General features: G+C 42.8%; 1 protein-coding gene across 2 annotated transcripts in view; it reads right to left on the bottom strand.

Annotated features, from left to right (window-relative positions):
• The window catches only part of SUCO (SUN domain containing ossification factor), a 49,119-nt gene extending 37,053 nt beyond the window's left edge, over positions 1-12,066 (bottom strand). For both annotated transcript variants that reach the window (XM_060774355.2, XM_060774356.2), the window contains exons 1-2: positions 11,767-12,066; positions 315-414 (exon numbers count right to left, since the gene is read on the bottom strand). In XM_060774355.2, coding sequence (XP_060630338.2) covers positions 315-414; positions 11,767-11,831 — 165 coding nt within the window. In that variant the 5' untranslated portion in view covers positions 11,832-12,066. The remainder of the gene's footprint in view (positions 1-314; positions 415-11,766) is intronic.
• Between the last annotated feature and the right edge of the window lie 1,704 nt (positions 12,067-13,770).

The raw sequence follows: 13,770 nt of genomic DNA, 5'->3' as shown, positions 1-13,770 counted from the left end.
ATAAGCGACTCTACTGTATTGACAATTAATATAATACTCTTGTATTTTTAATAACCTAAACATTTGCACAGCTTTTTCATTTCGGCAATTTTCAGGGAGACTGAAAGACAGGAGTGATTGGGGAGTTTATTGTCTGTTGTTTATATTTCAATAATAATTTTAGCACCTTTAACTTTAAATATAGCCTTGAATATACACCAGTGTTTAGAAAACAATCTGAGTCAATTATTTATTTACATAATGTCCTGGGTTAGGACTATAGAGCTGCCCCCAATTCTACAAGAAAGCCAAGCCACGGGTCTTTATGTACTTACCTTTTCCTGGATGTTCTCATCCATGTTTGCCAAGGGAGAGTTCTCATTTTGTGAAAACAAAATTGCAGATGAAGGACCTTCTTTACAAGTGACATGCCAGCTGGGAAAAAATATAAGAGCCACACTTAATACAAATTGACTAAAAGATATATTTACATCTCATACATTTTTTTTGACACAGCATATCATCAAAAGTAGATGTCTTAATTATCTAATCCATTCCTACTGTACAATTCCATGTTAGAAGCCAAAAGGTGAGTAGTTAAGACATGCAGTGTTTATAAACTATCTTAAATTACTTCAAGTATTCCGGGACAGATAAACTGTATCCTTGGGTATTACAGAACTTGCCGTCTCAAAATTTCATGGTTTTTTAGAAATACTGGAGAACACGAGAAGGAATACAGGAGTAATAATAATCATTATCGTCATCATCATCATCTTTATTTATACCCCCCCTCCCCCCAATCTCTCATAGGGACTCAGGGCAACTTACAAAATAGCACACAAAGATGCCATATATAAAATACATAATACATAAAATACATCAACATGAAAACAACAATACATTACATAAACCAGGTATATAAATTGGATAAAAAAACCTCTATTAAAATAGAATCAGATAAAAGATCCATGTAAATAATAAAGCAGTCCAACTGAATGCACAGAATTTAGATATAAAGTGCTAAGTTATTGGCAATCTGTTCTGGTTACTGTCTAAACATTATCAAGAGATGAGATTAGAGACAAGGAAATATTTAAAAAGAAGAAGAAGAAGAGGACAGCTGGAAAAGAAGAATCTTCAATACTGGGGGAGGGGCACTTAAATAGATTATAAAATAGTGACCCTGTAAGCAAAATAACACAGTACTTTAACAGCACAAAAGTGAACAAACGCTGTTCAATCTGTCAAAGCATTCCCTCTCCATTATTGCTTCCTGTTGCAAATAACAAACTGTTTTCTAACAGTAACAATGCTTCACATTGTATCTTCCTAAATTTTATTTATAATCTTGAATTTACCTTCATACTATGGGCAGTTCCAGAGTTATGAACAGCCAAATGACTCATAGTTACGAACAAGCATGAGGCAACAGGAAGTGTGAGAAACTACCTCTAGGAAGTGAAATCCACCCCTGAAAGAGTTATCATGGGGAAAAGGTGTATCCACTGAAGCTTTATCACCAACCCTTGTTTCCACCATAAGCCACATTTTTCAAAATCCAATTCTCACAGGGACAGAAAGTGAAGTGAAATCTTCTGAACAAGGGCACTGACAGAGAAACAAATGCCACAGGGGTGTAAACCCTTCCCTATGCTATACAAAGCTAAAGAATATATAATTTTGGCTGGGGTTACACTTTAAAAAGTTAACTGTTTTTACTTACATAAAAATTCAACTTAAGAACTAATAATAACAATTATTATTATTATTATTATTATTATTATTATTATTATTATTTATACCCCACCACCATCTCCCCAACAAGGTATCGGGGCGGCTACCATGAGGCCAAGCCCAAACAATTACAAAAAATCAAAATAAAATACATACAGCAATTAATAACATCAAATGAAATATAAACAAAACAATACAAAATAAAAAATGAAATAAGAAAACAAAAATGAACACAGAAGGCTAGGCCAAGTTACAGAGAGTAGAATAAAATGTAAAATATAAAAATCCTGGGTGAGATGGATGAATAAACTAGTGGGGGTTTTCAGATGAGACAAACCTACAGCACCTATTTTGTTTATAACTTGGGTATTGACTGTACTCATATTTTCCTGGGATTATTCTGAATCCTCATTAATGAAAAAAAAGTCAGAGCCATTTGTAAATGTAACAGTTTGAGGTAATTAGCCAAAGTTTAATATAAACATGAAAACTTGCAGAGGCTTCCACTTGCACAAAGGGGGTAAAAAATAGCTAGTCCTACTCAAAAGAGAAGGGCTGGCAGAACATAGACCCTCTTTCATCTATCAGAGGTAAAACGACAAAAGAAATTGGGGAGAGAGAGCTGACTCAACTGGAACACTGTTCGGCACTGAATGTATGTATCACGTGAATCTGGCCTGCCCAAGAAGCAGCCGATATGCAGCCTTTATAACTGAGGCATTATGTTCTGGGTAGATATTCCCAAATTGTATCTCACACAGTTTCAGGAACACAGAAGAAAACAGAAAGATATATAAAGAGCAGAGTTGTCTTAAGCAGAATTCTGTTTAAAATACTTTGTATTTAAACATAATGCATGAAAAAAATTATATTTATGTATAAGTCAACCTCTTGTATAGATCAAGGACAGCTTTAGAGGCCAAAATTATAGATTTTGTTAGGGCCAGTAGATATATTGACTATAAAAACTATGGACATGTAGCCAAGAAAACTCATTTTTAAAAAATACATAGAGGAAGAGCTAAAAAGGAGAGGATCCGTTTACCCGAGGCATCCAATCCAGTGGTGGGAGTAAATTGCATTGCTGAACCTTAACTTTCTATACCAGTGGTCCTCAACCTGGGGTCCCCAGATGTTTTTGGCCTACAACTCCCAGAAATCCCAGCCAGTTTACCAACTGTTAGGATTTCTGGGAGTTGAAGGCCAAAAACATCTGGGGATCCCAGGTTGAGAACCACTGGTCTATACACTAATGCAGGTCCAGACAGGGAAAGGACTATACATGAAATAAAAGAATGAGAGTGTGCATGAAAAGAAGGGGACGGCACTTTGCAGGCCCGGGCCCAAAGAGGGAAAAGGGACAATAAAAACCCTATGTGGCCCAAGGATCCCATCAGTTTCACCACATTGAACAATTCATCCCTGTTGATTAGCATCAAATCCAAGATAGCCGATTCCATTGTTGCCTCCTCCTTATTGTCTTTTTATATCTCTACTAGCTGTGGCCTGCCACGCGTTGCTGTGGCCTATAGTAAAACTTATCAAAGTTGAGGTAGATATCTGGACTATTATGAAAGAGAGGTCCCTACCTATTCCTTCCCCCTTTTCCTCCCCCTTTCTCTCCTTTCTTCCTTCTCTACCTCTTTCTTTCTTTCTTTCCTTCTTTCACTACTTGGTTTCATCCTTCTCTCTTTCCTTCATTCCTTCCCCCTTTCTTCCTTTGCCTTTCTTCCCTCCCTGTTTGCTTCCTTCTTTCTCTTTTTATTTCCTTTTATTTCACCACCATCATAACAATAACAATAATGCAATGCATTGCCTCTGGGACCTGACACCTCTCCCATTCCCCCTAAAAGGGTCTCAGAGGAACAATAGCATAATAATAATAATAATAATAATAATAATAATAATAATAGAAATAACAACCTTTACCCGCCACGTGTTGCTGTGGCCAATCTTCCCTCTTTCTCTCCTTCTTTCCCTCCCTCCCTTCTTCCCATCTTTCCTTCTCCTCTTCTTTCTCTATCTCTTTCCTTCCTTCCCCCTTTTTCTTTCTCTTCTGCTGTCTCTCTTTTCTTTCCTTCCATCTTTCCTTTTCTTTCCTTTTCTTCTTCCTCTAATTTTCCTTCCTTCCCCCTTTTTCTTTACCTCCCTTTCTCTTTCTTCCTTCTTTCCTTCCTTCCTGTCTTTCCTAGATTATGACAGGGCGGGAAGGGGCGGGGTGGGGTTTGGAGGTGGCCTGAAGTAAAAGGAGGTAAGATTGGGGCAGGGGAATGATGGAGCGTGGGGTTGCGTGTGTGTGTGCGGCAGCGGGGGGAGTGATGGAGCGTGGGGTTGCGTGTGTGTGTGCGGCGGCGGGGGGAGTGGGGTTGCGTTTGTGTGCGGCGGTGGGGGGAGTGACGGAGCGTGGGGTTGCGTGTGTGTGTGCGGCAGGGGGTGTGTGTGTGCGGGAAGTGGCGCGGCGGGGCTTGGAGTGGGCATGGTTTCCGCAGAGGGAACGTTGGCTGGAAGGCCATGTGCGCGCGCCAGGGAACTTGCGGCTGGGCGCCAATGCGCATGCTCAGTTATTTTGCCGTTTTGTGAGTGTGTTGTTGTGTTGTTTTTCATTTTGAGTAGATATGTTTGTACCTTGTGGGTTGTATTATGGGCACGGGGATTTTAGTTAAGTTTCGTTGGGGGATTTTTGAGTTTGGTTGTTTTGCCGTTTTGTGAGTGTGTTGTTTTTCATTTTGAGTAGATATGTTTGTACCTTGTGGGTTGTGTTATGGGCATGGGAATTTTGGTTAAGTTTCGTTGGGGTTTTTTTGAGTTTTGTTTCCTCGTTGGATGCCCCTAACAAATTTATATATATAGATTTAAGTCTATGTATGCAAGCATCCATCTCAAAGCTGTTGCAAGGTGAAGTGGCTTTCTGTGATGTCACTGGGAAAGAAAGGTGACATGTGTATAAAGGGAAGGAATGAAAGAGCCACAAAGAGAACCACGTTGCTATGTAGACATTGTGAAGTAGACCCTCTCAGAACTGGAGATGTAAAATGAGAAGGGAGGGAGGGAGGAAAGAAATGAATGAAAGAAAGAAAGAAAGGAAAGAAGGAAGGAAAGCGATGAGGGGAAGAAAGAAAAAGTGATGAAAGTGAGGTCAGAATCTCTCCAACACCTGGCATCACCATGTATATACATTAGTCACAAAACTGAGGAATTTGTTGGACTCTACACTCTTGGTAGAGAGCAATTTGTATCAGATATCAGGTGTTTGAAGTCTCCTATTACTATTGTTACCACTTTGAATATTTTATAATTTTGTTTTACATAATTCAAATCTTCGGTCTGATGGGGGGCCTAAAACAGATGTCCATAATAAGGTAATTGTTGTTTTGTAGCCCTCTGTGATGTCACTAGATTGGTTATTGCTAGGGGAATTAGCCCTCTGTTATATCACTGGGAAAGAAAGGTGATGTGTATGAGGTAAAGAGAGGCACAAAGGAAAGGGGGAAGAAAGAAAAAGGAAGGAAGGGATGGGAAAGGCATGAGGGAAAGAGAAATAAGGAAAGCGCGGGGGGGGGGGGCAGACATCCAATATCCAGCCAATGTCAGATATATACGGTAGTATTTTGTGCATGAAACAAAGTTTTGTACAATAAACTAACAGACAGGAAAGTGTCACAATTTCAAACACCTGTGTGCATAATTTCAGACTGTAGAGTATTTTGGAATTCTGGATAAGGGATGCTCAAAATGAACCCGTATTTACAAATACACACTACATTGAAGGATGGTGGGAGAAGCGGCTAGTTAAACATTCGGCTCCCACTGAGTTTATCTCAAGGGGTTGCTGCTCAATCACAATCTGAAATTTGACAGGGAAAAGGGTAAAGGAGGACTACCACAAATCTCCTGTAAAAGGCACCTGTCAGAGGAGGGGGAAGTCCAAATGCCAAAGCTTTGCTGAGCTTCTATGGGCTCAGCAAAGCTTTGGCTGCCCGATCCATGCCACAATCAAGCTAGAATGATCCAGGGGAGGTAGTAGCCTGGGGTGTGTTGATCAAAAATAGAAGGGCAATAGAAATGTAAAGAAAGAAGAAAATTTTGAAAAACCGCTCATACATCTTTCATCTGTTGTGTAACATAGCACTAAAGTCACAGTGATTGCTTTATTTTTCAAATGAATACACAAAATGCAAGATATAACCAATGAGTGGCCAAGTGTACTGACAAGCCTTAACAAGCAAGTGCTGGCAGGCAAGTCTGCCATACATTTTCAGCAAGTCCAACATGCATCAGCAGAAATATGTGCATGTAATGACTTGTTCACAATACAATACTATAAATGTGCATCATGTATGAAATCTAATTTAGATTGCTTTTGAATTGTTTGACAAGCAGCTAACAATACTGCAAATGCAATACATATTTTAAAAAATTAAGTCGTGTTGTTGACAAAAATAGAGCTGAACATTAATACATGGATAGCGGTGCACCAGGTTCATCCTTCTCATTAGAGATGATTTTTAACATTAAATAATAATGATTATGGTGATATCCTTTATTATCTTAATGTTTTGTGTGTAACGCAAACATTGTTATGGTTCAATATATTGTCAAAGGCTTTCATGACCAGAATCACTGGGTTGTTGTAGGTTTTTTCGGGCTATATGGCCATGTTCTAGAGGCATTTTCTCCTGACATTTTGCCTGCATCTATGGCAAGCATCTTCTGAGGATGCTTGCCACAGATGCAGGCGAAACGTCAGGAGAGAATGCCTCTAGAACATGGCCATATAGCCCAAAAAAATCTACAACAATCCATTGTTATGGTTGATTTAAAGAAATAAGTTTTATAATTTCAAGCTTCAAGATGTCTTATTCACAACAATCATGTTTTAGGATATAGGTAGAAATACAGGAATGCAAACTTGTCATGGCATTTTTCTGTTTGTTCACTTAAAGAAAGTAGACTTCCAGTGGGGCATTGAGTAATTTATTTTATTAGAAAATGGGACAGTGGGTCAATTAAGTTTGGGAACCTCTAGGCCAGACAAAAGAAAAAACAGACATGGATTGGCCAGAGGGCTAAACCTTTGAAACATTTCTGGAGCCTGCCGCAGCTGGATACATTTGGACTTTCCTCTTTCCTGTTGGAATTTCTGGAAACTCAACAACATGACCAATAACACAATGTAACAAAATTTGAAAAAAGTGCTGTTTCTGGTTTAAAAGTGTTATTTCCTGTTTAACTGTGTGTTACTTATATTGAAAGCAGCTGTTATAGACCAGAAACATAATTTTTGAGGCTGCCACAAACTATGTTGAATTGGTTGAGAACTGATGAGATATTCATTGAAAAAGTATAGCAAAATATGCTGCAGGATGTCCCACAAAAACCAAGTTTTTCCATGCTTTTATGATAGTAGCAATTAGGAAATGACACGGATAACCCAGGAACAAAAATCATGCTACATAGAGACAGAAATTGAGGTGGAATCTTCTGAACAGGGGCACTGAGAGCAAAACAAACACCATGGGGGTGGGTGTCAACCCTTCCCTATGCTATCCAAAGCATGCATACATGCACATATATATACTGTGCACGTGTGTGTATGTGTGTCAGAATTTGTATGTAAGTCGGAACAGGTACATTTTTAAGTGTAACTCCAGCCATCTATTTTCTTTGTAATTTGGAGACTGCCTGTATGGTATTTAGACCAGACATGGGCAAACTTTGTTCCTCCAGGTGTTTTGAACTTCAACTGCCATGATTCCTAACAGCTAGTAAGCTGGCTGGAATTTCTGGGAATCAAAGTCCAAAACATCTGGAGGTCTGGAGTTTGCTCATGCCTGGTTTAGACTGAGGAAAGAAACTGTGCCCTTCTATTATGGTTTGGACAGACCTCTCCTGTAAATCGTGTGTTGAATTCTGGGCACTGCGATTCACAACGGATATTGACAAGCTAATATGTGTCCAGGGAAAGGCAACCAAAATGGTAAACAGTCTTGAAAACATGTCCTATGAGGAGTAGAAAACAAGCTCCCCCCCCCCAGTGACATCTTAAAAAGAGACCAAAATTGTGACATCCCTAAATGTGACATCCTTTCAAACATTTAAACATGGCTATCATGTCTCCTCTCAACTTCCCCTTTCAAATTTCAAACTGTTGTGCAGTGACAGCACCTTCAGAAAAACTCAGTGGAGGGGAGCTGAGCGTGCTGCCCTGTTTTCTCAATGGCAGAGGGCAGGAAAAAATGGCTTTTGGAGTTATTCAGATTTTTGGGAAAAGATGTCTCAACCTGTACAGAGATCAGCCCTTTTCTTTTGCTCCCTTTTGGCTTATGGGAAGACTGGACTTACGGTAAGACGCCAAAGACTTGAATTTAACCACCTTATCATATTGAGAAATTTCCCAGTCTTAGGAAACTTCAGCCTCTTTTCTAGCACGGAGCTCACCACATGAGTTAAACTACTGGCTGTCATGCATAGCCCTCCATGATAGAAAACAGGCAGAAGTGTCCTGAAAGGAGGGAACTCCAGCAATCAACCTCATCACATTGAGAAATTTTCCCCTGGTGGGACACTTTGGACTCCTTTCAAGTATGGAGAGGCATACGCGCATCACATGTTCCAAGTTGAAAAGAAATGTCCTGAAAGGAGGGAACTCTGAACACAGGTCAGCAATTATGTTCAGACCTCCTACCTCTTTATCACACTTTACTCCCATCTTCCCCACCACATGCACAATGGAGGATCTTCTTACAGGACACCAGAGGCATTCAAAGCGGCCAGCTTCTGGTCAAAGGAAATTTAGTATAATGCCAAGTTTTTAACTTTGTGGTTTCTTATACATTGTAATTGTATTCTCAATTAGCTTCTGACACAATACATAAATAATGCCAAGGGTCTGGAGAACAAGCTGGGCATTTTTAGTCTGCAGAAGAGGAGGTTGAGAGGAGACGTGATGGCCATGTATGAATATGTGAGGGGAAGTCATAGGAAGGAGGGAGCAAGCTTGTTTTCTGTTGCCCTGGAGACTAGAACATGTAACAATGGCTTGGAACACAGAACAGGAAAGGAGATTCCACCTGTACATGAGGAAGAACTTCCTGTGAGAACTGTTCAGCAGTGTAACTCTCTGCCCCGGAGTGTGGTGGAGGCTCCTTCTTTGGAAGCTTTTAAGCAGAGCCTGGATGGCCATCTGTCAGGGGTGCCTTGAATACAATTTTTCTGCTTCTTGGCAGGGAGTTGGACTGGATGGCCCACGAGGTCTCTTCCAACTCTATTTTTATGTGTGTATGTGTGTGTCAGGAGTGACTTGAGAAACTGCAAGTCACTTCTGGTGTGAGAGAACTGACTGTCTGCAAGGATGTTGCTCAGGAGATGCCCGGATGTTTTACCATCCCATGGGAGGCTTCAGTCATGTCCCTACATGAGAAGCTGGAGCTGACAGACAGGAGCTCACTCCACTCTCAGGATTCAAACAGCTAACATTTCAGTCAGCAGTCCTGCCAGCGCAAGAGTTTAACCCACTGTGACACCGGGGGCTGCTATGAGTCTATGATTCTTACAACTGAAAAATAGATGGGAGGTATCAAAATTTCCCATCTTGTTTCACTGCCCAACTGTTAGCAGTCTCTTGTATCCTATGAGCTTTGATGCAGAACTATAGGATCCCATTAAAAGAAATGGTTCTAACCTGGACACTGCCTCTTGTATCTTATGGGCTTTGATGCAGAACCATAGGATCCCAATAAAAGAAACGGTTCTAACCTGGATCACTGCTTCTTGTATTCTATGGGCTTTGATGCAGAACCATTGGATCACATAGCAAGCAATTTTTTATGCAGGACCATAGAATCCCATGGAAAGCACTGGTTCTAACCTGAATCACTGCCTCTTGTATCCTATGGGATTTGGGGCAGAACAATAGGATCCCATGGAAAGAAGTGGTTTTAAACTGGTGCCAGTCTCATTTAATGTAAGGGGCTTTGGGCAGGGCAAGGGATCCCTTGATTTTCGGATATTGCTCTTTCTCCTGATTTAAAAAAGGAATGTGATTAATGTACAGTAAGATGAATATATTGCCAGCTCCTAGGTTTCCACATGTGAGTCTGAAAGGGAAGCAGAACTGGAAAGGGAGCGATTCTCTCACTTAATTCTCTCACTGTGTCGGACTGGATGAGGGCTAACAAATTGAAATTGAATCCAGACAAGACAGAGGTCCTCCTGGTCAGTCGGAAGGCCGAACAGAGCATATGGTTACAGCCTGTATTGGATGGGGTAACATTCCCACTGAAGACACAGGTTCGCAGCTTGGGTGTGATCCTGGATTCATCTCTGAGCCTGGAACCCCAGGTTTCTGTGGTGGCCAGGGGAGCTTTTACACAATTAAAGCTTGTGCCCCAGCTGCGCCCATACCTTGGGAAGTCTGATCTGGCAACAGTGGTCCATGCTCTTGTTACATCCCGAATAGATTACTGCAAAGCACTCTACGTGGGGCTACCTTTGAAGGCTGTTTGGATACTTCAATTAGTCCAACAGGCTGCAGCCAGATTACTAACTGAAGCGACATACAGAGAGCACACCACCCACTTGTTGTGTCAGCTCCATTGACTGCCAATCCACTTCCAAACTCAATTCAAAGTGCTGGTTTTGACCTATAAAGTTCTATACGGTTCTGGCCCAGCTTACTTGTCAGAACGCATCTCCCTCTACATCCCACCTTGCAGTTTAAGATCATCCGGGGAGACCCTGCTGTCGCTCCCGCCAGAATCGCAACTACGTCTGGCAGGGACAAGAAACAGGGCCTTCTCGGCTGTAGCCCCCCACCTATGGAACTTGCTTCCCAACAAGGTAAAATCGGCTTCATCCCTCCCGTCTTTTAGGAGGAAACTGAAGTCGTGGTTCTGCGACCAGGCATAAATAGTGCTTTGGATATGGAATTTGACTGGAATGGTGATACGGCGGTTAGTACTGTTTTTACTGTTTTAATTAATGTTCTATTTACTGTTTTAATTGTTATATTGCTTTGTTATATTTAATGGCATCAAATTATGCCTACCACAAATCTGCGCGATCTCTTTGATCCGCTGAAGAGGCCCTTATCTCGCCCCTTCCTCTATCACAGACTCGTCTTATGGGAACAAGGGGGGGAGGGCCTTTTCTGCTGTGTCCCCCGCTTTTGGAATTTGCTGCCTAGGGAGATCAGGCAAGCCCCTACCCTAGCTGGTTTTAAGAAAGACCTAAAAACCTGGCTTTTGGAGAATGACCATTCACCCAATCTGGTTGTCTTAGTCTACAGCTGCCCTCAGAATAAAGCATCTCTCCCCCCACCCCTAGAATGGCTAAATCCCATGGTTCCTCCCTGTTGGGTTCCTTTCATACAAATGCACTTTGATCCCTATCTCACCCTGGGTTTTAACTTTTTAACCTTTTACCTCATACATTTGGCCCGCCCTCCGTGTCTGGTTTTAATATGCTGTTCTATATTGTTGATTTTGTTATTTTATATTTTGTTATCATGTATTTTTTACTGTGTGTTTATTATGTTGTATTATTTTGGGCTTGGCCTCATGTTAGCCGCACCGAGTCCCCTTTGGGGAGATGGTAAATAAAGTGTATTATTATTATTATTATTATTATTATTAAAAGTAAGCCGTTCTGAGTCCCCCTTCGGGGGTTGAGAAGGACGGGGTAGAAATGCTGGGAATAAATAAAATTAATAAGTTAAAGGAACAGTCACCCATGCTTTCCTTTCCCAATGTGTTGAGGTAATTATAGACAGGATATTGGGAAAGGTTCTGGTGCCTGCTCTTCTTGGTTCACCCTGACGTCGGTCCTCTAGGAGTTTTGGACTTCAACTCCCAGAAATTCCACCTGTAAGGAATTGTGGAAGTCCAAAAGACCTGGAGGGCCTAAGTTTGCCCATGCCCGCGCTACAGGCCCTGAACAAAAACAGCTTTGGGGGAAACACAACGCTGGGTGAGTATGTACCTAGGCCCCGGAGCTGAGGCCGGCCCAAAGGGGGCTCTCCTCCTCTCCTCTCCTCTCCTCTCCTCTCCTCACCTGAGTAAGCTGCCGAGAAGGAAGCAGGAAGCCAGGAAGAGGAGCCGACGGGGCAGCTCCCTCATCGTCTCCGGCGTCCGCCTCTTCGAGCCTGGGGGGGGCGGCGGCGCATCCTCCCGGCGGGGGCCGCAAGAGAGAGACCCGGGCAAGAGGCTGGCCCTCCGCCCGCTCCTCTCTTCCCCTCTCCGCTCCTCGCTCGGAGCCCTGACGCGGCGAGGAGGAATGTGACGCGTCAGCCACGGCGGGCCCCAAGCGAGCCAAGGAAGAGGACGGGCCGCGCCTGCGCACGGGAGCTCTCCCCTCGCGCTCCGCCTCGCGACCTCAACCGCAAAGGACCCAACGGCAGCCAATCGCCGCGCCGTTAGCCTACAGGGCGCTCGCTGATTGGGCCGTTTTGCTTCCCTCCTCGCCCTGCGTCTCCAGCTGCGCGAAAGGAACGTCCGTGGAAGGTGTTTACAGCACTGCCGGGAATTCTCTCTATTTGCTTTCGGACCAAAGGCCAGTAACCATCCACAGAGCTGTATAAAATCCACCTTGAACTGGATTATATGGATAACACAGGTCCCTTCCAGACAGCCATATAGAATCATAGAATCAAAGAGATGGAAGAGACCTCATGGGCCATCCAGTCCAACCCCCTGCCAAGAAGCAGGAATATTGCATTCAAATCACCCCTGACAGATGGCCATCCAGCGTCTGTTTAAATATAACCCAGAAAATCCCACGATACCTGCTTTGAACTAGGTTATCAGTCCACACTGCCATATATTCCAATTCAAAGCAGATATTGTGCGTTATCTGCTTTGATATTCTGGGATATATGGCTATGGGTAGGGACCAAAGAAGGTCGTTTTGTAAGAAGGGAAATCGGGCATTCTCTTCTCTGCCCCCGAAGCTGGAAGGCACCTTTGAGGAAATCAGGCAATGTCTTAGCCAGCCCGAGAAAAACGCGAGGGAGTTTTGTAAGTTTTCAAACTTTTCGGACTCACGCGAAGTGCCGCGGTTTTGTTTTTTCTCCTGCCCCTTCCACACAGCTGAATCAAATCTCAAATTATCTGCTTTGTACTGGGACATATGGCAGTGTGGACTCAGATAACTCATTTCAGAGCAGATACTGTGGGTTATTCTGTCTTGGGGCCCTGCCACACAGCCCTATCAAGGCAGAAATATCACAATATTTTCTTTGAACTGGGTTATCAGAGTCCACACTGTCATATATTCCAGGGCCCATCCAAACAGGCCTATATATCCTGTGATCTGATCCCAGGTTTTCTGCTTTAAACCGGATTATATGAGTCTGCACTGCCAGATAATGTGGGAAAAACAGAAAACCTGAGATCGGATCATGGGGTTTAGGGCATGTCCACTGGCTGCCGTTTATTTTCCGAGCCCAATTTAAGGTGCAGATGCTTACCTACAAAGCCCTGAACGGTTTGGGACCATCCTACCTGCGGGACCGCATTTCCATCTACGAACCCACACGCTCACTCCGATCATCTGGAGAGGCCCTGCTCGTGATCCCGCCTGCGTCGCAAGCACGTTTGGTGGGGACTCAAGACAGGGCCTTTTCTGTGGCGGCCCCCCGACTCTGGAACACCCTCCCCAAAGACCTTAGACAGGCCCCTACATTGGCAGTCTTCAGAAAGAACTTGAAGACCTGGCTGTTCCGATGTGCCTTCCCAGAATAGGAAATCCCTATCACCAAGTCCTTAAGCACCTTACTAGAATTAAGATTGCTGTACACCGCACACTGCACTTGCCCTATAATGCCTTGTATACCACCTGTTCACACCAGCACTTTTAATCCTGTACCCATTACTTTGGCCCGGCCCAAATTTATTATGTCTTTGTTATTGTTTATTGCTTGTTGTTTCTATTGCTGAATTGTTTTTAATTTGCTTTGGTTCTGTATTGTTATATTGTGTGTTGAAGCCTTGGCCTTTGTAAGCCGCATCGAGTCCTTCGGGAGATGCTAGCGGGGTACAAATAAAGTTTAATAATAAT

Source organism: Anolis sagrei, chromosome 4, assembly GCF_037176765.1.
Source record: "Anolis sagrei isolate rAnoSag1 chromosome 4, rAnoSag1.mat, whole genome shotgun sequence".
In the NCBI taxonomy this organism is placed as follows: Eukaryota; Metazoa; Chordata; class Lepidosauria; order Squamata; family Dactyloidae; genus Anolis; species Anolis sagrei.
This window is presented reverse-complemented; position numbering and strand designations above follow the sequence as displayed.